A 25,826-nucleotide genomic window follows, 5' to 3' on the forward strand; every position below is an offset into this window, starting at 1 on the left:
TGATGGAAAAATTTATAGGAGAATATGAAAAGAAAAAAACTGTTGTCTATGGAATCAGTGTGTGTTAAGGAGTTTTGCAGAGAAACAAAAAAAGAAAGTTTATATACAATTTGGAAATGAAGTATAGAAAGAGACTTTAGAAGGACATTTGTTGAAAATATGTAAAGATGTACTAGAAATTTCAAAAGTATATGAAAAAAGAGGTTTATAGACTGGGGCATGGGACTTCCCTGTAAATTTAAATGTAGAAAATGAAAAGATTCTGCACATTCCTAGCATTATAAATGTTGACGGGAATAAAGGTATGGTGAGGTGTTTACGTCAACCAAAAACTTGCTTTCTTTGTGGTAAATCTGATCACTTGATTAACAATTGTGAAAAGAGAAAATATGATATATACATAGAATTATAGACCATGATATGAAGACGTGTGAGTTAAAATTTTAAAAATGTAGGAAGATAGGACATTTAGGTGCGGAATGTAAAGAAATAGTTAAAGATGCTCAGACTGATCAGAAGCAACATTTAGAAGTAGAATCTGAAGTCATAGATACACAAATTGATTTAATGCAGAAAGGCATTTCAGAAAGTGAACAAGAGAAGCTAAAAATTGAAACTAAAAAATAGTATTAGACGATGGTCCAGATATTAGTGATATGGAAGACATAAAATGGAATATAGTTAAATAAAAAAGAAATTCAGTTGGTAAAACAGTATGAGAAAGAAAAATATAGACTGTCATAGTAAAGAAAAAAAGAAAGGGAAGGGGTAACTTGAATAAATAAGATATTGCTACTTTGAAAATTTTAGCAATAAATGTTAATAGTTCAAAAAGTTTAGTAAGAATGATAAGTATTATTAAGTGGTGTAAACAACAGGATAGTGATATTATCTACCAAACTGAGATATGTTGGGGAAATAATGTGGTTTGGAATTTAGGAAAAGAGACTTGTTCTGGGGTAGTTATTTTGTGTAAAGATACAATAAAAGTTGTAGACACTATTTTATTTATCCTGGAGAGAGTTACTGTTGTTGATATAAGATGGAACAATCAGGTTTTGAGAGGTTTTGCAAATTATGCTTATGTCACAAAGCAAGAGGGAGAAGAATTGCTAAGAAGTGTAATTCAGTGTGTTATAAATATGGAGATAATTCTAGTAGGAGATTTCAACTGTAACTTAAGACGTCAAAGAAAAAATAGATTATGATGTTAAAAAAGTATCAACTTATAAAATGTGGGTAGTTGAGAATTTGGGCTAAAAGGACATTAACTTAGAGTGGAGAAGAATGTAAAACAGAAATAGATTACTTTCTACAGGAGTGTCAATAGTAGAAGAAAATGTTTTGGCAACGGGCTTTTTCCACCATAGAACAATTTGGATTTGGTTAAAAGGAAATGGTCAATATTTAAAAATGGGGAAAGGGTTTAAAAGAATAAATGAAGTTAAATGAGAAGAGCTAGGAAAATACAAAATCCTGGAGCTATAGTAAGATCATGTGGAGATACAGATCTTCTATAAGGATTGGTCAGAATGATGGTTATATTTTAAACAAAAGTGTAAGAAATGTTATATGCAATGTGAACAAAAAAAAAAGTATTAAGTAATGAAATGTTTGACAGTCTGGAATGAAGTGAAGTTTTTTTTTTTTTGTTAAAGAACAAGAAGTGTATAAATTGAATAAGGCCAAAATAAAGCATTTATTGTATAAACAAACTTACTTTTTTTGCATGTGGGGAAAAACGAAATTGTACCTTATTTGAGTAAGATTATTAAGGAAGATAATAGTATAATGAGGCAAATGAAAGATCGGTATAGGGTATAATATACAAGATAAAAGTTATTTAAAGGACAAAGCATGCAAACACATAAACATGGAAAGTAGTTCCTTTTTTAGCACAAGATAGTAAGGAAATGGAGAAAAATATTACAGTGGAGGAATTGGAAAATGTTCTAAAACTAATTACTCTGGAGTCAGCAGCTGGTCCAGATGGAATATAATATGTAATGTATATGAATATGCCTAGGATACAAAAAAGATATTTTAATGATGTTAAATGAACGGTTAAGTAAGGGATTCCAATATAAAGAACTATGTAGCGAGTAATAACATTTATTTGGAAAAAAGGTTGTAAAGATGAAATTCAGAATTGGAGACTAATAGTATTGAGGAAAACAGATTATAAAATATTTGTGAAGATTTTACAGAGGAGAAGAATAGCAAATAAAAGTTATGAATAAAAATGTATATGGTATAAAAGGAAAAAGTGTGCAAGAGTTACTTGTAGTTATACTAAAAGTACTAGCTGTTTTATATAGAAATAAGCTAGAATTATGGTAGGCAGTGTAAGTAAAACAGTTGATTCTATTCAGCACTGTGTTATGGGATATATTGAAACTGTATAATATAGGGACTAAGATTATAATAATATGCATGACGACATACAAGTTTAATATAGTAAGGGAGTTGATTAATAGCGTGTTCTGTAAACAAATAGTACTTCAAAAGGGTATAAGACAAGGATGTCCCTTCAGTATAATATTTTCTTTCGTAATCAATGTGATTTCCACATTTATAAATAAAGAAATGGAATGATGAGTTACAAAGGGGTAGTTGTCCCAATTTTACTTTCTTATGCAGATGAAAAAATATAGGACTTATTTGTGTTGTAAAGAATTTGAAACCAGTGACTGTGTGTTTCTTAAATGTAGACGAATTAAAAGTTTATAGAAGTTAGTTGATTTGAAATATTTAGAAGGAATTGAAAATGTAAGCAAATTAAAAATGAACATGATCAAATTTGGTTATTATAAAGGAAAAGGTAAAAAAAAAAGTAAAAATCAATAAAAAATGTTTTTATAACATAATTAACTTGGAATCAAAGGGTTAAGGAAGTTTTGTTCAGTGAAAAATGTGACTTGGCAGCGATGTTAAAGAAAATAATATTTTGGTTGTGGAAAATTGAATGGAGATCTCATAACTAAATTGTTATTTTGTAAAAAAAAAAAAAAAAAAAACTGGAGAAAAGTTATCCATGTAAATGTATATATTGTAAATATGTAAATAAGTTTATTGTAAAATGTTTTTTTTATAAATAAAGAACTCATACGGTTTTCAGAAAGTGGTGTGGGATCTTTTGCATCCACCTGAGTGCCCAGCAACTCAGGCAGATGGGTTCTCGGTTTAACATTTCATCTAAAGGACGGAATCTGATGTTCATATTACTTTATTGGAATAATTATAGTTATAATCCAATATTTTATGACACTGCTATTCACTGTGCCATTTTACTGCCCTTACATTTTCCTAAATTGCAGAATTTTGCATTTACAGAGCTGTTCAATTGATGGGGCTTCTGTTAGTGGTTAGTTTTATGATTGATATGCTTTAACCATACAACTAGTAAGTTTAATTTACTGTTGGCTGAGTGAGAAAAGTATGATGTATAGGTCAAAGGGCCTTTAAAAAATGTGGCTAAGGTAGGATTTGAATGTCTGTGAATATACTAGTTCAGAGTTGTTTTAAATGAGAACCACGCCCAAAAGCCGGAATCTTGAACTTCTCTGCATTGCTAATACCTCTGTATCAAAGTAAATGGTTACTATTATTTGCCAGTTTGTTGTACCCCAAAATGATCTGAAGGAGGCTGCCATGGCTAGTATGATTTTTTTTTACAGTCTGTTCCTTCCCCTTCCTAATGTCATGTTAGAGGGACAGAGAAATCCTTGCAAACAGAAGATCATTTGATGTGTTTTTTTCCATCAGTTTACAGCAGTGCTGTGACTGCCTAGTTTTTATTGTTATCACCGGTCCCCATTTTTAATTACTTTGCTTCCTTTGATTTTCATTAGTGGCCGTCTGTGTTGAAGCATTTTAAGGAATGTTCATAGTAGGTGTGTACTAGGCTAATGGCCCTGGGGCCTTTACAAGCCTAGGCATAGGATTACCCTGGCATAGTACCACCCGACCTTAGTTCCCAGTGCCTCTGTCGAATAGAGGCACTGGATTTATTCCCGGGGTGAATTTTCTGTTTCCCATCCACTCATCAAGATTTTTCTTGAAGAGGGTCAGTGAGGTGCTCTTCTTGACATGTATGGGAAGTCTTTTCCATAGCATGGGCAGTCTCTGGGTTATGAACCTGTCCCTCCAGCATGTTCTGGTAATTGTGGTAATTAGGTTGAGGTCTGTGGGCTGTGGTGGGATTGGGATTTCTTTAGATGTAGGATTTCTAACAGAGCTGGGTCAGACATGGCTTTGTAAATCAAGCAGAGATCGCCTCTAAGAAGGCAATATGAGGCAGAGAATAGTTGGAGTTTTTTAAGTCTGTCCATATAGGACAAATATTTAAGACCTAGGATCCTCTTTGTGAGGTATTTTTGCGGCTTCTCCAGTTGTTGCAGGTGTCTAGTGAGGTACATGCCAAATGGGGCATTGTACTCAATGATTGGCCTAATGAGGGAAGAATAGAGGGAGACAATGACCTCTTTCTTCCTGGATGCAAAACCCTTAGTAATGAGATGTGCTACATGAAGGGCTTCCTGACCACAGTGGCAATGTGATGATCAAAAGTGAGGTTGGTGTCAACCTGTGTTCCCAGATCTCTTATAACACCTTCTGTGTTCAGTGGACTACCATCAATGTTGTTGTAATTCATGGGAGCCGGGTTTTTCCCAAAGGGGATGCCGACGCATTTTTTGGCATTGAGCTTAAGGCCGTGGTTCTGACACCAGTCGCTGGACTCAGTGAGGCCATTCTGTAGGCTGATAACATCACTTGGGGAGTTAAAAAAAATTAACATTGTTAGAAGAGGTTGATTTCATGCATGAGATCAGAGGCTTGATATGACGCTTTTTCTTTTTAAGGTTACTAGTTGGTATATCGCACAGCTGCAGTAAATGAAGGAACAGTTAGACACCTTATCTCTTGCATGTTTTCCCTACTTCACAGACTGAATCTGAAAACTTGAATTTGTAATGCAAACTTGATACAGTTGTAGTTGATGTATTAGTATGTAGTGTTACTTATTTCTATGTCTCTATTTACATTTCAGTTTATGTTCATATTATTATTAGTAATTTTATACTAAATTTTCATGTACATAATCTATAATAAATGTTAGATGCAAAGCATCTCAAAGTAAAGAAAATATTTGGAATTGTAAATCCAGCCGATGCATGATCTGTTTGTTTCTCTGAATTAGTGAGAAAGTAACAATGGTCACACTATTAAGTACTTTTCTAAGGCTAATGGTCACCCTGTAAATATTAACCACCTTTTTAAGACTAAAATTGTCACTAAATGTCAACCCTGCAAATCAGTGATGATAAAACAGTAGTTAGGGATGGCTGAGTTAGTTGTGGGAAAATAGTACGCACGGTATATACAATTTTAATGGGATACTACAGCAGATCACTGTACTTCTTTTAATAGGTACTTGAATTCTTTATAGTCTGTTTGCAAACATTCAGGTGAGTTACTAGTGATTGTTTTTACTATATGACATGCATGCTATTTTTTCCTGGGCTGCCATTTTTCCTCATTGTCTACATTTTTTTTCGTCTAGGAAAGTGCAAGATCAGTTCTTTAAAGGAAAATACAACAAAAGGTCATGTAGAATCTACTAGTGTTTCATCTTCCATGAGAAGCCTCAGTCAGAGCCAAACCATGGCAAAGCTACAAACAGTACAGGATGCAAGTTCTTCAGCATCAGGTGACATATACATAGTGTTTCTTGTAACATTCTTATTGTGACGTCACTGGCAGTGCAGTACATTTATTTTAGTAACTTTTGTTATTTGAATTGCTTTGAGCTTGCCTCCCCCAAAAGCTTGCTTTTGACAGGTAAGCATATTATAGGAAGATATAGCATATTGTATCACTTGATAGTAGCTGTGCTATTTTTGTAAACAAAAGTAAGTTAAGTACTTGTTCAGTTAGATCTAATACTAGACTAAGTCCGTCCTCCTCAACTAATGGAAATAAAACCACAAACCTGTAGTCGTATGAGCTTCTGAAACTTTCCCAGGCTATAGTCCCTTTCCCTTTTACCCATAATGCTGTGCCAGTAGGCTTCCTGTCCATATTTCTGTTATGTTATACAAAAGTAGGTCGTAAACAAAGTACTTGTTACAAATAATCCCGTAAACCATGAACACAGTGAGGCAGGGGGAGGGTGGATATGCTGATGAGGATGGACTTGCTTATCCAGATCTAATATTATGGTAAGTACATAACTTTTGTATCTGATATGAAAAGGTCCATTTTCATGAGTTAACAAGCTAAGTGATTTGTGGACATGGCTCACTTGTATGTCTTCTTGACAATAGGGATAGGAGTGAGTTCCTTCCTACTTTTTTAATGTACTACACTACAGCCATGCTAAGTCTGGATGGTAATCTCCCCTTGATGCAAGGAGTCCTGGATAGCCTGTAACATAAGAATAGCTGCTGTCATTAATGTATGGACTTCTATCTCTTTGTGACCATGCAACTTGGAACATTTGCCATTGACAATTTCTCCATTGTCCCACCTTAGCACAGATGCATCTGTGATCACACCCTCTAGGTTGGCTCCCCAGGTTTAGAGTATGGGGTCTGCCATGCCATATTAGACTTCTAAGAATTGATAATGTTTATTTTCTGAATCATGCGATTTGTTAGCTGAGATTACTAAGATTTTAATTTCCATTTAATAAAGCACATATAAAAATGTGGAACTAAGAGCCCTGTAAATGTCCACTGCTGTCAGCCCCAAGGCATTAAGGCTTAGAGATGTGGGAACTGTGATTACCTGTAGAATCTGAAGCAGTATGTTCTGTAAGGGAGAAGAGGAATCCTACTGATAGGAGAATTGACATGCATGGTAGAATGTCTAGCATACACCGATAAGTGAAAGAAACTCAGAAGAGACATTCTTGCAGAAATTAGTCTTTTGCTTGTTGGGGTTACTATGTTAGTTGTCCTGGTAAGGAAATACTTTGAGGCTTTACAATTTCTTGTTCACTGCAGCTATGGATATGCATTTGGTAAACATGGGGTGGGGGGGGGGGTCTCTGGTGAGACCAGGCAGAAGTATCTGGAAATGGTGGCTGGCTTCCCTGCTTATACCTGAAAGTAAAAAAAAAATGTAGATTCTTTAAAGTCCCTGTGTGAAGGTAGACATTCCGTAGTTCCAAACAGCATTGCCAGTCTCCTCCTGACCTATGTGGAAGGACATACTTTGCTATGACCATTCGAAAAGACTCTTTTGGAATAAATTAGTTTACACTACTCAAGCTGAGTATCAGTCTGGGGTAATTTGTATTTTTGGGAACTAAAAGCAACCTTGAATAATAACCGGATCCTTTCTAGTCTGGCAAAACCTCTTGAATGGCAGTTTTATATATGAGGTTCAAAATCTTCTTTCTTGCTGCACTCTTTTGATGGGTGTCAGATGCTATGTAATGGAAGTGACTTTATAAGTTCTGTACATTACTTTCCTGACCCTTCATGATGGCTATGAAGAAATGCAGACATTGTCATCTGTGTTAGCATGTCTGGCTGAAGTTTTGTACATTATTTCAGATTGACCTGTGTGATATATGCCAGCATGACTAGCTGTAGTATAGTAAATAAGTTCTTGTATATTGATTAATATGTATGTCGTTACTTAATCTTTGTACCATCTGTCATATATGTATGTGCTTAGAATGTTTAACTATTATATTTCTTATCATGTAACTGTTTGTTGGAGCTTTTCTCCTTGGGTTTCCACTGACAATTGGCCTTAAGCCCAGTTGGACCAACCCGGTTAACAAATGTCAAGAAATAAAAAATAAATAAATAAATAATACTATGTTAGTACGGAATGTTTTAAAAATTGAGCAGTGTTATTTTACATGTCCAGCTGCACATTTTTGTGCAGGAGATTCTAAATGCAGGCTGTGTCAGAATTAGCTGATCAACAGATTATGTCATTGGAATGTTTCCAGTTCTGTGTTTACTTTCAGAGACTGTTAACAGGACGGGACTTTCAAAATAGCTGTTTGTTGATTTTCAAACAGTGAAATGAAAATAAGAACTGGAAGAGTTGACAGTTAACCTAGTTTATAAAAACGCCTGCTGAAGACAGTTTAACAGTTCACTTCAGTTCATAGTTCAGTTGAGTTGTGCTCACAGTTGTGTTATTGTTCTGACCAGTGGAATGGTTGATGCCCACAGGACTCACCAAGAACTGTAAGCCTGCCTTTGCTCTGTTGTAATATTTAGTTTAGATCAGGGACAGTGTTCTTCAGTTAGACAGCAAATTATATCTAATTAGTCAAGAGTTTTTCAAATTTTGGATTTCTGTCCTTCAATATTAATTTCATTTTCCTGGTGATTGAATTCTGTTTGTTTATTGAAATTACTATTTTATATTTTTTAATAATTTTTCTCATTATTAAATATTCTTATTGTCTTACATGGTGACTGGCCAATCAGTGTATTCTTTGGTGATTTAAGAGTGCTTATACCTGCTTTGATATTTCCCGGGCCACTCCAAAAACCTGGCTGATTTAGGTCATATACTTTAATTTGTTTTAATATCTAATTTTAATTTCCGCAGCAGAGCTAGCCACCCGGCAGTATAAACCTTGGCTCGAGATGATTGTCACTTGAAGTGACACCCTGACCCCATGTGCAAAATGGGAGAAAGGGAATGAGGATGGATGGATTTAATTTTAATAATTGGGCACCTGTTTAAAAGGCCATGTAGACACTCTGATTAGTGGTAGCCCGTTACCGTATTATTATTTTGGGGAAGGGACACAGCTGGAAATCTGTGTCAGGCTTTCCCGGAAGTGTTTTGATGTGTGAGATTTAATTTATTTAAGTGTGAGTGTATCAGAGGTCTTAAACTGGGACGCATTGCTCTGAAGTGTGTAATAAGGAGTTACATTAGGGGTGGACAGAAGTATAGAGTCCAGTCCCAGGTTATAGAGTGTATTCCTTTTGTGCTGTTAAGGGAAATAGTGAAATTTTACTCCTCTTTTAGTGATGGCCTCACATTGGAGTCAGTATTGAGGATTGAAGCTCCTTAGTTACTGACCCAGGATAGTAGGGGACGTCACAGTGGCCATCCACATAGTTGAGGGAGAGTCAATGCCTTACTGCCATTAGAGTGGGACAGTTGGACAAAGTTTCAGGGATTCTCTAAAAGTGTTGTTAATAGTGTAAAAACAACATTGGTGCATTTTATTATTTGATGATAGACTGAAGGCATCCTATCTTTTCTTATTTTGGGACATTAAATATAAGTGACATTTTGCCATTTAAAGTGCTTGTACGTATGCCAGATCTAAAGATTGTTTGAGTGTGTGAGAGATATCATATGTAAACATGTTTTATAGTTCTAGTGAGATTTAAATTAATGGAAAAATGTTGAATATTAAGCATTTGTATAATGTCATAAAATCTGCATGGTCTATGGGCGTTAAATTAGATTACAATAGTCTGTGTTAGATATTAACAATAGTAGCTTTGAAAAATTACTTTCTGTACATGTGTATGAAGCCCATGTACATTAAGGTTGTGGAGATGATAGAAGTGGCTGCATTGAAACAACTGGATTCTAAAACAGTACTAAAATTTAGTACACTACTACCAAGTGGGTATGAATAGTGAAGTAAATTGATGGTGTTTGAAATAATGTGGTAAAATGTATTTAATTATGCTTAATTATGCTGTTGCTATGTGTCTTTCAGTAGTTAGTTATTTAGTGTATAGATTGTAATATTTAAGTAATCCCCTAGAAGGCGTGTATCTGAATTGCTAGGATAATAAAATTCTTTCATTTACTGCTTCCTAGTCTCCATGTGGTGGAATGAGATTTTCTTACTTTTGTTTTGAAGTGAAATAGAGGGAGAGACAACACCTGGCTGCCTTTAGAGCAATGCAGTCGAGCAAGATCTTGGGGATCAGACTGCTGTTTCCCAGAGTAAGGCTATGGTATCCCTGCTGTTACTACCAGTTGTTAACATCTGTGAGCTAAAAAGCATTATGAAGGCTACTGTGGGCACATCATGCCTTTCGGGGGCTGTGATTATTCTGCTTTTTGCCCTGTCTGAATCACAGTTGATGTGGACTCAATTGCCTTCTATAGAGTAGTTACTGGTGGAGTCTGATGTTTTGCATCCATGGCTGGGGGAGGGTCTTTCTTTCCTTTTCCTTGTTCTCCAGGAAATTACTGACTGATGGACCAAAAAAGCACAGTCCTGTCAAAAGGTGTATTTAAAAAATGTCACTCTAGTATCCTTGGCGAAGTCTATTAGCAGTTGGCAGTTGTCTGTTGCTCATGTTGCACTGTCTGTAGAATTACACAACAAAGCCGGTCATAGAAGGTGAGATTGCGATATAATACTGTAGCTTAAATTTCAAATTCAGGCAATCCTTACAGCTTCTGGCTAGCTCACTCTGCAAATGCTGCATGTGCAATAGGCAGTTTAGCAGACTCAGGATTGTTGTTCTGGAGAATGAACAGCAGGCCAGCACTGAGTTGGAGATTTTTTAAAGGGTTGCTACAGCAACAGTAGACTCCTGCTTGTGAGTCACTCTCTGGCAAGTCCAGTTGAGAGGCTGGATTATCTTAATAGATATCATTGGGAAGGGTGTTACAACATTAGTTTTCCTGTTTAGTGTAAACAACAAGATACACCATCTTGTCTTTAGGAAGAACTGCCAAAATAGAGGGCATGAGAGACTTGAAAACCACTTGCAGGATGCATTGAAGAGAGATTGTGGGGTCTTCAGGCCTTCCCTGTCTTTCCCTAATCCTTTCTAGAACATTTCCACACTTGCATTCAGGCAAGGATGATGAAAATTATTATCCATATCTTCATCAGAATCTGGGGAAGGGAGACTGATACGGGACATCTTCATGCTTCATTTTGTATATTTGCTTCTTGTCAGACCTTGGAGGTGGCAGGTCCAAGCAAGACAAAATGAGCTTGCTCAAAGCCAGATTTTCTAGAATGCAGAGACCTATCGACCCGTAAGTCATGTTGCAGAAAATGTGAACAACCAATGTGGCAGGCAAAAAATTGTCTCTTAAAGTTGACATTGCTGTTGATACAGGTTCTAAGGGCAGCAAATGCATAACAGTCTGCATTGTTGGTACCAAGGCCATCATTTATGCCACTCTCCAGATTGACTTGTCTAACTCCAGCTACCTGAGTGCAAAGCATGTGTAGGCCGACAGCATTATCCCTGGATCTGAGTGGGATAGATAATCCCAACAGTGTGATGAAGGCACTGGTCAACCCTGGGCCTAGTGTGTGAAGTATCAAACTCAAACCTTAGCTGACCTCTGTGATAGCAGTGGCTCTGATGGAATCAGTGCTGAAACCAATGCCAGTTGACAGACCAAAGCCCTTTGTCTGAAGGAAATGTCAGTGTCAGTAGCATAATTATGTTAAAAACCTTCCCTAAAGGCCTGTGGTCTGATAACAGCTGAGATCATCATTAGTGCCTGGGTATTGAATTTTGAAAGTGGTGAGTCAGAATTTGTCATAGACTTTGTGAGAGAGCCTTGTGTCAGTTTCCATTTCAGTAGCTAGCATGGAATGACTTCTGAGTGGTCTTGAAGGCAGAGGCCTACAGGGGGCAAACATTTCTGCATCTTTAATCAAAGACTTGCTGTATACCTTGAACAGTTTATCAGGTGACTTTTCAGACACAGTTCGAGCAGAAGTCTTTGAGGCCCCAGATGGAGAATGAGTAGTTGACAGCTTTACAGCTTGCTTCTTAAGGCCTGGAGAGGAATCTTGAACTGTCCTTATCAGCTTTATCCATGTTATGCTTTCTGTTTCTGTCTTATTTTTTATCTTTATACTTAGATCTGTTGATTGCGGTTTCTTTCTGGGGAACAAGCTTATTTTGTTTAGATCCTGGAACCATTTTTAACTTAATCTTATTTCTTCTACCTTAAACTGTTTTGGATGTGAATGTTTTACTTCTGTCCCACTGCACATCAAAATGATCTGCTATACTAAACACACAGGTTGTTTTTAGTTTGAGATGGGATTTCATGTACACATTTGCATTTTTGAAAGCTTTTGCATGTATAATGTAAGAAAATAGTGATGCTGCACAAGAAAAAATGTTTGAGTGTCAAGGACCAAAAAATAAAACAGCTTGTATGCAAAATACTGCCAAAACACAAACAGGAAAGTTAAACAAGTCTGAAATCACTAGGCTAAGCTGTACATGTAAGAATGCATATTCTGAAGTCAAAAAACAAAACAAAACTTTTTTTTTTCTTTTAAAAAAGACAGAAATTAATACAAAAGCTATTGGAAAAAATGACAGAACACTGCTGTCATGTAAGAAGGAAAAATGGGTGAGGGTATAAAAATGCCAATGCCTAGGGGGAGGGTAAGAAGTCAATACTGTGACAGACTAAAATAAGCAGAAAAATAGATCTGATTTGAAGTTGATAGGTTGAACAGATGGATACAAGCAGAACATATCTCAAAGGGCATCAGAAAAATCCAACTTTTTTCACAAATAAATAAGATTTATCAACAACTTATCCTGGAGCTGTTTCTTTGATGCTAACTATATATGTATAACAAAATAGATCTGGAGAGGAAACTCATTTGAAAGGAATTATGAGTAAAATGGAGGGTCTCATAGCCTGGGAAAGTCTCAGATGCTGAGCTGACTAAATGCCTGTGACTTGGTGATGAGAATGAGCCTCCTTATCTCAGATCTCTGGTTTGCTTTATTTTGCAACGGCAAAGCCTGAAAAATTTGTTGGATGAAGAAAAATTAATAGTTGCCGAATTCTTGTCCATGGTCATATAACTAATCCAGCCCTCGTATATGTAGTGTCATATGCATCTTAGTGCTGGCATTCATACTTAACTTTCAGGGCACTGGGGAACTTTCCCTACTGTTTTCACATACGGGGACTCTATTGAATGCAGCACTTCTGATTTCCAGTCCGAGTGGAGGCAGCATGGACAGACTGTGAGAAAGTATGGAGTCTAGCAAATATGTTAAGGAATTAGATTCACAAGTTAATAGTGAATCACATAGCTTAGATTGGAGAGAAATAGATGGATATGGTTGGAAATCATAGCACTGAGTTAAAGGCCGGGCTAGCCTTTAAAAGAGAAGTCAGGCAGTGATCATGGGAAAGCAGTCTAGCTTTCACAAGAGTTATATGCAGTGGTGGAAGCAGAAAGGGAAGCAGTACCAGTAATGGATTCAGAGTATATTTTTCTAGCATATCTTCGGGGAAGAGGATTCAGCACAAGCCCGTATTGTTACAACCCTACAGTTGGGAGGGTTATGGGATGACTTGCTTATGGATTTAGCAGATATGAGTGATCCAGAAAGTGGCAAAAATGTTTCCGGGGGTGAAATCATGGACAGATTACAGAGCGAGGATGGTCAACTAGCAGAACAAAGCAGTAAAGGAATCCTATGCAGAAATTGTGAAGATAGGAGTACAGAAAGAAAGAAAGATTCTCCATGTAGCAAGAAGTTGTTTAAAGTAAGAAGAGGGGGAAAAAAGACATAAAACTGGATCGATACAAGGTTTGGTATGAAATAATTGTACCTCTTGGAACTAAAGTAATAAAGAGACTTACTATGACATTATTTTTGAATCTGTACAAGTGATGGAAAAATTTATAGGAGAATATGAAAAGAAAAAAACTGTTGCCTGTGGAATCAGTGTGTGTTAAGGACTTTTTCAGAGAAACACAAAAAGAAAGGTTATATACAATTTGGAAATGAGGTATAGAAAAAAAACTTTAAAAGGACATTTGTTGAAAATATGTAAAGAGGTGCTAGAAATTTCAAAAGTATATGAAAAAAGAGGTTTATAGACTGTGGCATGGGACTTTCTTGAAAATTTAAATGTAGAAAATGAAAAAATTCTGCACATTCCTAGCATTATAAATGTTGGGAATAAAGGTATGGTGAGGTTTTTAGGTCAACCAGAAACTTGCTTTTTTGTGGTAAATCTGATCACTTGATTAACAATTGTGAAAAGAGAAAATATGATATATTCATAGAATTAGGCTATGATATGAAGACGTGTGAGTTACAATTTTAAAAATGTAAGAAGATAGGACATTTAGGTGCGGAATGTAAAGAGATAGTTAAAGATGCTCCGACTGATCAGAAGCAATATTTAGAAGTATAATCTGAAATCATAGATACACAAATTGATTTAATGCAGAAAAGCATTTCAGAAAGTGAACAAGAGAAGCAAAAATGTGAAAATAAAAAATAGTATGAGATGAAGGTCCAGATATTAGTGATATGGAAGACATAAAATAGAATATAGTTAAACAAAAAAGAAATTTGATCGGTAAAACAGTATGAGAAAGAAAAATATAGACTGTCATAGTAAAGAAAAAAAAGAAAGGGAAGGGGTAACTTGAATAAATAAGATATTGCTACTTTGAAAATTTTAGCAATAAATGTTAATAGTTCAAAAAGTTTAGTAAGAATGATAAGTATTATTAAGTGGTGTAAACAACAGGATAGTGATATTATCTACCAAACTGAGATATGTTGGGGAAATAATGTGGTTTGGAATTTAGGAAAAGAGACTTGTTCTGGGGTAGTTATTTTGTGTAAAGATACAATAAAAGTTGTAGACACTATTTTATTTATCCTGGAGAGAGTTACTGTTGTTGATATAAGATGGAACAATCAGGTTTTGAGAGGTTTTGCAAATTATTCTTATGTCACAAAGCAAGAGGGAGAAGAATTGCTAAGAAGTGTAATTCAGTGTGTTATAAATATGGAGATAATTCTAGTAGGAGATTTCAACTGTAACTTAAGACGTCAAAGAAAAAATAGATTATGATGTTAAAAAAGTATCAACTTATAAAATGTGGGTAGTTGAGAATTTGGGCTAAAAGGACATGAACTTAGAGTGGAGAAGAATGTAAAACAGAAATAGATTACTTTCTACTGGAGTGTCAATAGTAGAAGAAAATGTAGCAATTTGGATTTGTTTAAAAGGAAATTATCAATATTTAAAAATGGGGAAAGGGGTTAAAAGAATAAATGAAGTTAAATGGGAAGAGCTAGGAAAATACAAAATCCTGGAACTGTAGCAAGATCATGTGGAGATAAAAATCTTCTATTAGGATTGGTCCTAATGATGGTTATATTTTAAACAAAAGTGTAAGAAATGTTATATGCAATGTGAACAAAAAAAAAGTATTAAAAACAGTCTGGAGTGAAGTGAAGTTTTTTTTTTTGTTAAAGAACAAGAAGTGTATAAATTGAATAAGGCCAAAATAATGCATTTATTGTATAAACAAACTTACTTTTTTGCATGTGGGAAAAAATAAATTGTACCTTATTTGAGTAATATTATTAAGGAAGATAATAGTATAATGAGGCAAATGAAAGATAGGGTATAATATACAAGATAAAAGTTATTTAAAGGACAAAGCATGCAAACACATAAACATGGAAAGTAGTTCCTTTTTTAGAACAAGATAGTAAGGAAATGGAGAAAAATATTACAATGGAGGAATTGGAAAATGTTTTAAAACTAATTACTCTGGAGTCAGCAGCTGGTCCAGATGGAATATAATATGTAATGTAGAAGTATATGCTTAGGGTATAAAAAGGATATTTTTAATGATAAATGAACGGTTAAGTAAGGGAATCCAAGATAAAGAACTATGTAGCGGAATAATAAAATGTATTTGGAAAAAAAGGTTGTAAAGATGAAATTCAGAATTGGAGACTAATAGTATTCAGCAAAACAGATTATAAAATATTTGTGAAGATTTTACAGAGAAGAATAGCAAATAAAAGTTATGAAAAAAATGTATATGGTATAAAAGGAAAAAGTGTGCAAGAGTTACTTGTAGTTATACTAAAAGTACTAGCTGTTTTGTTTGTTTGTGTCTTTCGGCTTTTCCCGGTTAGGGGTCGCCACAGCGGAACTCCGGTCCGTTAACGATTGGCAGTAGATTTTTATGTGCTGGCTTGCTGGGCCTAACGCACAACCTTCAATGAAGGAATGCTCATTCACGCATGTCGCCACACAGAAGACGCTCTAACTGAGAATCGACCGGGCAGCGTCTAACTGTGAGGCGACAATGCTACCGCAGCACCACCACCGCAGTGATATAGAAATAAGCCAATATTATGATAGGCAGTGTAAGAAAAACAGTTGATTCTATTCAGCACAGTGTGTTATGGTATATATTGAAATTGTATAATATAGGGACTAAGATTTTAAGAGTATGCATGTCGACATACAAGTTTAATATAGTAGGGGAGTTGATTAATAGCGTGTTCTGTAAACCAATAGTACTTCAAAAGGGCATAAGACAAGGATGTCCCTTTAGTATAATATTTTCATTAGTAATGAATGTGATTTCCACATTTATAAATAAAGAATTGGAATGATGAGTTACAAAAGGGTAGTTATCCTAATTTTACTTTCTTATGCAGATGATATTATCATTACTGCAAGAAATAGTCTAAGTATGAGTAGAATAATAAAAGTTTTGCAAGATTATTTAAATGTAATAGGATTAAAAATAAAGACAAAAGTCAAGGATTAGGTTTTTATGGTATGTTGGGAAGTGTTTGTTTTGGGAAGCAGGAGAATATATTACAGTTATGGAAAAGAAAAAATGAATAATATGTGTAGGTTTTAGAAAACTCTCTGGTTGTCATTTAAAAAGAAAATGTATTTGAATAATTCTATTATTTTAGCAAGAATATATTTGGCAAATGTCTTAGTATACCTTTTTATGTGAAAAGGGAGTTTATAATATATATTTTTAATTTATTGGTGTTCTAGACTGAATCCTGTAAAGGGAGAGAGAGAGAGATTGTATGTTAATAGAGAAGAAAGGGGTTTAGGATTGATTAATTCTATAGTTTATGCAGCATCATTGCCCTTATTTAACATATTACAATGTTTAAAGTGTAATGATGATTCATTACTAGTACAAATAATGAAATCTAAGTATAAAGAAGAATGGTTATATATTTGGATTAATACAAGGAACATGGTATGGACCAATAATGAAAGAAATAATTATCAAGGAAAATGTTCTGATGGAAAATAAAACTTGATGAAATAGAAGCTAGAAGAAAATGGAATGATAACGTTATGAATATTTTTCTGTTAACCCATGGAAAGAGTTGATAACAGAATTGCAGCAGTTCAGCCTAGAATGTCAAGATGTAAGGAAATGGTTGCATGCCAAGATTTTTTTATGGAGATTCGTATACCAAAGCATCCAGTGAAAACAAATATGCCATATAAGATGAAAAAAGATAGGATTTATTTGTGTTGTAAAGAATTTGGAACCACTGAGTGTGTTTTTCTTGAATGTAGACTAATTAAAACTTTATGGAAGAAGTTAGTTGATTTGAAATATTTAGAAGGAATGTAAGCAAATTAAAATGAACATGATCAAATATGGTTATTATAAAGGAAAAGGTAAAAAAAAAAAAAAAAAGTAAAAATCAATGATTTTTTTTTTTTATTTAACATAATTAACTTGGAATCAAAGGGTTAAGGAAGTTTTGTTCATTGAAAAATGTGACTTGGCAGCGATGTTAAAGAAAATAAGATTTTGGTTGTTGAAAATTGAATGGAGATCTCGTAACTAAAGTGTTATTTAAAAAAAATAGAGAAACGTTATCCATGTAAATGTATATATTGTAAATATGTAAATAAGTTTATTGTAAAATGTTTTTTTATATATATATAAATAAAGAACTCCTACTGTTTTCAGAAAGTGGTGTGGGATCTTTTGCATCTACCTGAGTACCCAGCAACTCAGGCAGATGGGTTCTCGGTTTAACATTTCATCTAAAGGACGAAATCTGATGTTCATATTACTTTATTTGAATAATTATAGTTATAATCCAATATTTTATGACACTGCTATTCACTGTGCCATTTTACTGCCCTTACTTTTTCCTAAATTGCAGAATTTTGCATTTACAGAGCTGTTCAATTGATGGGGCTTCTGTTAGTGGTTAGTTTTATGATTGATATATGCTTTAACCATACAACTACTGAGTTTAATTTACTGTTGGCTGAGTGAGAAAAGTATAATGTATAGGTCAAAGGGCCTTTACAAAATGTGGCTAAGATAGGATTTGAATGTCTGTTGATATACTAGTTCAGAGCTGTTTTAAATGAGAACCACGCCCAAAAGCCGGAATCTTGAACTTCTCTGCATTGCTAATACCTCTGTATCAAAGTAAATGGTTACTATTATTTGCCAGTTTGTTGTACCCCAAAATGATCTGAAGGAGGCTGCCGTGGCTAGTATGATTTTTTTTTTACAGTCTGTTCCTTCCCCTTCCTAATGTCATGTTAGAGGGACAGAGAAATCCTTGCAAACAGAAGATCATTTGATGTGTTTTTTTCCATCAGTTTACAGCATTGCTGTGACTGCCTAGTTTTTATTGTCATCACCGGTCCCCATTTTTAATTACTTTGCTTCCTTTGATTTTCATTAGTGGCCGTCTGTGTTAAAGCATTTTAAGGAATGTTCATAGTAGGTGTGTACTAGGCTAATGGCCCTGGGGCCTTTACAAGCCTAGGCATAGGATTACCCTGGCATAGTACCACCCGACCTTAGTTCCCAGTGCCTCTGTCGAGTTGAGGCACTGGATTTATTCCCGGGGTGAATTTTCTGTTTCCCATCCACTCATCATAATTTCTCTTGAAGAGCGTCAGTGAGGCGCTCTGTTTGACATGTATGGGAAGTCTTTTTCATAGCATGGGCAGTCTCTGGGTTATGAACCTGTCCCTCCAGCATGTTCTGTTAATTGTGGTAATGAGGTTGAGGTCTCTGGGCTGCGGTGGGATTGGGATTTCTTTAGATGTAGCATTTCTAACAGAGCTGGGTCAGACATGGCTTTGTAAATCAAGCAAAGATCTCCTCTATGAAGGTGATATGAGGCAGAGAATAGTTGAAGTTTTTTGAGTCTGTACATATAGGACAAATATTTAATACCTAGGATCCTCTTTGTGAGGTATTTTTGCGGCTTCTCCAGTTGTTGCAGATGTTTAGTGAGGTACATGCCAAATGGGGGATTGTACTCAATGATTTGCCTAATGAGGGAAGAATACAGGGACACAATGACCTCTTTCTTCCTGGATGCAAAACCCTTAATAATGAGATGTGCCACATAGAAGGACTTCCTGACCACAGTAGCAATGTGATGATCAAAAGAGAGGTTGGTGTCAACCTGTGGTCCCAGATCTCTTATAACGCCTTCTGTGTTCACTGGACTGCCATCAGTGTGGTAATTCATGGGAACTGGGTTTTTCCCAAAGGAGATGACAACACATTTTTTGACATTGAGCCTAAGGCCATGGTTCTGACACCAGTTAGTCTCAGTGAGGCCATTCTCTAGGCTGATAACATCACTTGGGGAGTTAATAATATCTCCCAAATTGCAATCGTCTACAAACTTTGTCAGCCAAAGCCCCTTCGTGTTGGCCTGGACTTCAGAGAAGAAGATACCAAACAGGGGAAAACCCTGTGAGACTCCACTCATGACTAGGCAGTCTGACGTGGAGTCAGGTACTTTCACACTGTGGGTTCTATCAGGGACGTCGGGAGGCATACGCACTGTACTGATTTCAGTACAACTTCTTTAGAAGAGGGGGTAGCTTTCTTAATTAAAAAAAATTACATATTTTTCTTTTTAAAAAAAAGCGTTGGCTCCTTTAAGCATGGCTACATACCATACCAGCAAGTCGGAATTGCGCTCACGTCATGTCCGGCTGACTGGCTGCGAGCGGGAAATATGCATAGCTTGAATTGCTGCGGGAAATGTGCATAGATTGAATGTATTGCCACATGCAATCGCAAATGGATTAGTGAGTGTGTGTGCAAAGCAATCGCAAATGGATTATCATTGTGGATTCAGGTAAGGTGTGTGCAAAGCATTCGCAAATGAATGGATTATCACTGTGGTGAATGGATTCAGGTAAGGAAATGTGCATAGCTTGAATGTATTGCCGTGTGTGTGTTATCATTGTGGTGAACGGATTTAGGTAAGGAAATGTGCATAGCTTGAATGTATTGTCGTGTGTGTGTAAGGAAATGTGCATAGCTTGAATGTATTGCCTTGTGTGTGGATGGATTATCGTTGTGGTGAACGGATTCAGGTAAGGAAATGTGCATAGCTTGAATGTATTGCCGTGTGGGTGTGTATAAGGAAATGTGCATAGCTTGAATGTATTGGTGTGTGTGTGTGTGTGTGTGTGTGTGTGTGTGTGTGTGTGTGTGTGTGTGTGTGTGTGTGTGTGTGTGTGTGTTTCAGAGAGGGGTTGGTTCTCTATGTGTGGCTGAGTATACGTGCAGATGGTTATGCAAAGGATTTAAGAACAGGTTCTATTGAACTGTGATCCTTTTTTATTCCCACATATACAAAGAGAATACCTTCATACAACCTTGAGAAAATCCCACAGCACACATGCATTAATGTTTTCCACATCTAGCGAAAACATTGCTTAAATAAATAATATAAACCAGTAAAATTAATATTGAATAGATATTTCTTCTAAGGAAAGACACAGTTTATAAACAGATAGGATGCAGCTTTACAAGTGTGATTTTTGATTCTGCTGTATGCCAGTTTTCTGATAGTTAACTAATTCTGCCCCCAGGTCTTTGAAAAGTACCATTTTCGGAGTTCTCTGGCTTTTTTTTTTTTTCATTTCTGATTTGCTTTACTGCCTTGTGGTAATATTTTAACCTTGCTGTAGACTGTTTTTATTTAACTAAAGTTATTGTAGTAAATGATGCAGAGCTACACTACCTGCTCCAAATGTGGCATATCAGGGACTTAAAATAATGCTCCAAATGTGGCATATCAGGGACTTAAAATAATGCAACTTCCAGGCACTGCAGATATCCTGTGTGTGTGTAAATGCCCCCCACATAATACACCTGCTGGCTATCGGTGTTCAGGCTCAAACCCTGTACCTTTGCTTCAGGGTAAGAAGAGCCTAAAGCCCCTAACCACCACCATTTCTGAACTTTGTTCAGATTTCTTTTTCTAACAGTTGTGAGCTATGGTGAGAAGTGAGAACTGAAGGTGTATTTCCCCCATTATTTTTTTTTGTTGTTTGTCCAGGTTTTTTGTGCTAAGGTATGAAGTGAGAACTGACTTTGTATTCCCTCATTATTGGCTTTGTTTGTCCAGTTTTTTGTGCTAAGAGGTTGAGAGCTATCTAAATGATAGCCGTTAAGTTTCAGTCTTCCTGTTTTTCAATCTGCTGATTTAGCATAGTGGTATGTTGCACTAACTGTAGTACATATGGTTCTGGGTTCAAGACATGCATGGTAGTAACATAGCATTTTATTCTAGCAACTTTCCAAAATTATACAAGCAATGTTTAAAATGTGTCCCTGTTTTTTGGGCTTTTGCCCCCCCCCCCCAAATAAATGTTGGCTTTTCCAGATTTCTTGTGCTGCAAAGTTCAGAGATACAGCTGAGTGTCGAGTACATTTTACAAGGAGCTGAGAGCTGCAGGGGAATTAAAGTTTAGTGCTGCTTATGCTGTCTGCTTGTACTGTTAATAACACAACATGTAGTATACTTGCTTTTGATGCAGAAGGCTGTGGGTTCTTCTCCCACAGTAGGTAGATGCATTGCTGATACTGTACTGTGTTGTAAAGGGGGTGGATGCTGTAGTCTTTTTTGGTGAAGATATCTAGTAGTAACTATGAACCTGTTATCAGTTTGCCATCCATTCCCTATTGCAATATTACTAGCGTATCATTTTTTTTTTAAATGCAACATAGGCAATTTATTTCTCAAAGGCAACAGGCATTTTATTTGTAGATGAAACCATGAAATATAAAGTTGTTTGCTAGCAGCAGCCTCTTCATTAGTTACAGATTTCTTTAATGTGGAATTATGTAGATGGCTTTTACTAGTTCAGAGATTGTGCATATTTACTGATGCTGGTGGACTGTAGAAGTTTGAGTAGACTTTTATGATGGAAATGTTCTGAATTGGGCTATTTTGTCATTATTGGTGCATGCATTTTGTTTCATTATTTACTGGAAAAATGTTCAAAACAATACATTTAAAATGCTCTCTAACAACTATACTGTATTGTACAAGGAATATAATTTAATATAATCAGGAAGGTGTATCAAAGAGTACGTGTATGTTTCATGTGCAAGGGGCCTATGATTTGAAAACAGCCCAAAGTTAAACCTTATCTGCCACTGGCAAAATGTATTTTCTTTGAATGTGGGTTTCAATGCTGTTTCAATGAATGTGAGTTTTAATGCTATGTCTAGTTTCATTGTGAGACTGCATTGCTTTGTTTAGCAGATATGTATTGGTGTTCGTGCTGTAAAATGCAAAATAAAACTTTTCTGGAAAATCATTTAGGAATGAAGTCACTAAATAATGACCGACGTTAAGTTTCAGACGTCATAACTGCATACTAAAGCAAGACCTGTTATTCTATCAACTGTCTTAAGTTTATACAAGATCAATTTTTAGTACTGTTTGTATGTTCCCCCAATATATTTGGCCTTGTCCAGATTTCCTGCATTAAGAGGTTGAGAGGTATGTGCAAATAAATCGCTTTATAGAATTAGGAATCTCCAAACCTTTCAACTGTCCCCAATTTTGGCTCAAAATGTTGCTCTCCCCCTAATAATCCCTCCGCAAAATAGCAATTTTGGAAGAAAACATGGAGGGTTTACAATTATCAATAACTGTAATGATCAGAGTTATACACTACTTTCATTTCAAAAATGCATGTAGATTCTCTAATTTTGTCAGCTGCTCAAGTTAACAGTGCTCATATTAAAATGGTGTCCCCCCTTTGACAGGTTGCCAGCTGTATTGTCTGGCAATTTTATATTTTCGCATCACATTTTTGGTCCGTTTTTCATAAAATTGCGGTTTTCTGGCAAATTAGTGGCAAATCATTAAAGACTGAAGTTAGAAAATAATGGCAGACATCTGAGTTTCAGATTTCATACCTTTCAGAAAATTTGTACTAATGCAAGACCTACTACTATTCTATTAACGTTCTAAGTTTATAAGAGCAATTTAAAAAAAAATGTCCTTATTTTTGGGCCTATGCCTCAGTTTTATTTATGGGTTTGCTGCTCTAAGAGGTTGAGGTGTATTTGTGTGTGTGTGTGTGTGTGTGTGTGTGTGTGTGTGGTACGTAGCATACCTCTCAATTTTGCAGAATGTCCAGATTTTTGCCCCATATTTTTTGTCTGTTCCTCATAAATTTTGTGATTTTCTAGAAAATCGCTGAAGTTGCTAAATAATGACAGACATTTGAGTTTCAGACTTCATGTCCTTTAGAAAAATTCATACTAGCACAAATCCTGTTATTCTAGCAACTTTCTCATACTAGCACAAATCCTGTTATTCTAGCAACTTTCTAAGTTCACGAGACCATTATTTAATATCTGTCCCTGTTTATTTTAGGCTTTGTCCATATTTCTTGCACTAAGAGGTGTGTGTGTGTGTGTGTGTGTGTGTGTGTGTGTGTGTGTGTGTGTGTGTGTGTGTGTGTGTAACACCCTAGTTAGGGGTAGCAGGTAGTTAGTAATTTACTCAAGCTCAAAACCTGTACCTTAGTTAGGTTGGGTGGGTGGCCTAATGGTTAAGGTGTTTGCCTTCCAAACACAAAGTGCAGGGTTTGATTCTCACAAGGGATAATTGGCTAGGCTTACAATGGCTCGCAAGGTCAGTTAGCCTAGTGCTAAACTAAAGACTAAAAAAAAAAACTAATGAATCCTCTACCCCAACTACCATGCTGCATTCTTTCAAAGAACTGACTTTCAGGTTCATTTTCAAGTCAAGGAACCGAGTTTGAGTAAATCTATATTATATTACTGAAGAGGCATTACAGCGAATGCCTCTTCATCGATACTAAAAGAGCGGACCGTGAATTACAAGAATGGCCATAGCTTGGCTGGGGAGGGGGGTAGCAGTTTGAGAGCTGTGAGTACAAATTTGAAAATCCTAGCTACACCCCTGGGTTCTATCTGTGAGCCAGTTCGCAACTCACCTAATGATACAGGGGTTGATGCCAAGCTTAGTGAGTTTTTCTATGATTCCTGAGTGGGGAATGGTATCAGAAGACTTTGCCAGATCAAGGTAGGCTGTATGAACCACCTTGCCTTCATCCACAGCTCTGGTGATTGACTCAAGAAAGTCGACTAAGTTGAGCAGGCATGATCTACCCTTCACAAAACCAAACTGTGTGGGATCCAGAGTTTGGAGAGTTTCTATATCCTTGTTTGTTAGGTCCATGATGATGCGTTCCATAGCTTTGCATATCAGACTCATCAGGCTAATCAGTGTCTGTAGTCTCTCCTCCTTTGTGGAGAGGGATGACTGTAGCAGTACGCCATTCTGTAGCGACAAAGCCTGAGGTGAGGCTGTGATTGAACAGGGCACACAGGTGAGAGGTGCCCGTTCACTCTCTAGTTCATGTAGAACACAACCAGAGATATTGTCATGTCCCATAGAAGCTGTATTCTTGGCCTTGGACAGTGCTGTTTTAACCTGTGCAGCAGTAATACTGGGTGCCTGGCAATCTACTGGTATTGTGATTGGTCCTTGGCGGGGCTAAAGTTGGCACTGAACCTGTAGTCCAGTATACTGGCAATATCTGTCGGCTTGGTATAGGAGGTACTATTGTGCAGTAGCTCAGAGCAAATCTGGGTATTGCCGTGGAGATTTTTACATAACTGTAGAAGGCCTTGTTGTTGTCTTTACTATATTCTGCAATTCTGTTTTCATAGCTAACTTTAGAGGATTTGATGAGGGATCTCAGCTTTTTGTTGAGGCTGATAAGGGAGTTCACCTTATTCCGCATCAGTTTCCTCCTCCTGTTGTAGAGTTTCTTTATGGCAGGGGACCACCAGATTAGCTTCCTTTTTTTGGAGGAGAGCATCTTATTTCTATTGGGTATGGCGAGATTCATGCATTTGTGCATGTTCGTTCAGTGCATTGGTGTATGATTCTGCTGTCATGCAACTATTCTCCATTTACATGGGTGCCGTGAAGTTAGCTACATCTGTTTTTAGGAGCCCAAAGTTAGCTTTGGAGAAGTTTTTCATGGTTGTTACCTTTGCAGCGGGGGTGGCAGGGATGTGGATTTCCAAGGTGATTAGTTTGTAGTCAGATCTAACCAGGGAGGAGCTGACTGTTGGTGTAGAGCAACGGTCACCCATGTTAGTGATGACCAGGTCAAGGATGTTGCTTTCTCTAGTGGGGCTAAGAAAGAGCTGGTCCAGGGCATTGGAATTAATGAACTCCAGGAAATGGGCAAGTGTATTGGTACATGAGTAGTTTACCCAGTTAATGGAGGGGTAGTTGAAGCCGCATAGTAAAAGAGTATTAGGTTGGACCCTAATATTCTCCAGGGTGCTTAGGAACGTGGAGTGCGAGTCTTGGGACATGGTTGGGGACCTATACCAGGCTACGACCTGAATCACTGTCTTACCCAATTTTAGCTGCACCTGAAGTATCTCTGATGCATTATGTTGGGTTACCAGTCTGTTCTTTTCAACGTAACAACTGTAGTCCAGTGCCAAATCAAATGGAAGCAAGTGCTGTATAGTGAGACCAGAAACAGGAAAAATTCAGCACAAGTACCCCAATGAAGTGCAGCACACAGGTTTATTCAGAGTCAGCACACCACGAGGATGAAAACATCATGGTGTGCTGACTGAATAAACCTGTGTGTTGCACTTCGTTGGGCTACTTGTGCTGAATTTTTCCTGTAACTGTAGTTCAGTGCTCAAGTATGAGAAATCTGACCCCTGCGATTAGGTA

At 36.5% G+C, this 25,826-nt stretch overlaps 1 protein-coding gene across 1 annotated transcript in view; it reads left to right on the top strand.

Annotated features, from left to right (window-relative positions):
• MCM10 (minichromosome maintenance 10 replication initiation factor) overlaps positions 1–25,826 on the top strand; it is a 948,221-nt gene that overhangs the window by 242,238 nt on the left and 680,157 nt on the right. Inside the window, exon 6 of the mRNA XM_044087964.1 lies at positions 5,564–5,710. Within this exon, the coding sequence (XP_043943899.1) occupies positions 5,564–5,710 (147 nt within the window). The remainder of the gene's footprint in view (positions 1–5,563; positions 5,711–25,826) is intronic.

The sequence above is a fragment of the Protopterus annectens genome, chromosome 11.part0 (assembly GCF_019279795.1).
Source record: "Protopterus annectens isolate FY-2018-M chromosome 11.part0, PAN1.0, whole genome shotgun sequence".
NCBI classification, from domain to species: Eukaryota; Metazoa; Chordata; order Ceratodontiformes; family Protopteridae; genus Protopterus; species Protopterus annectens.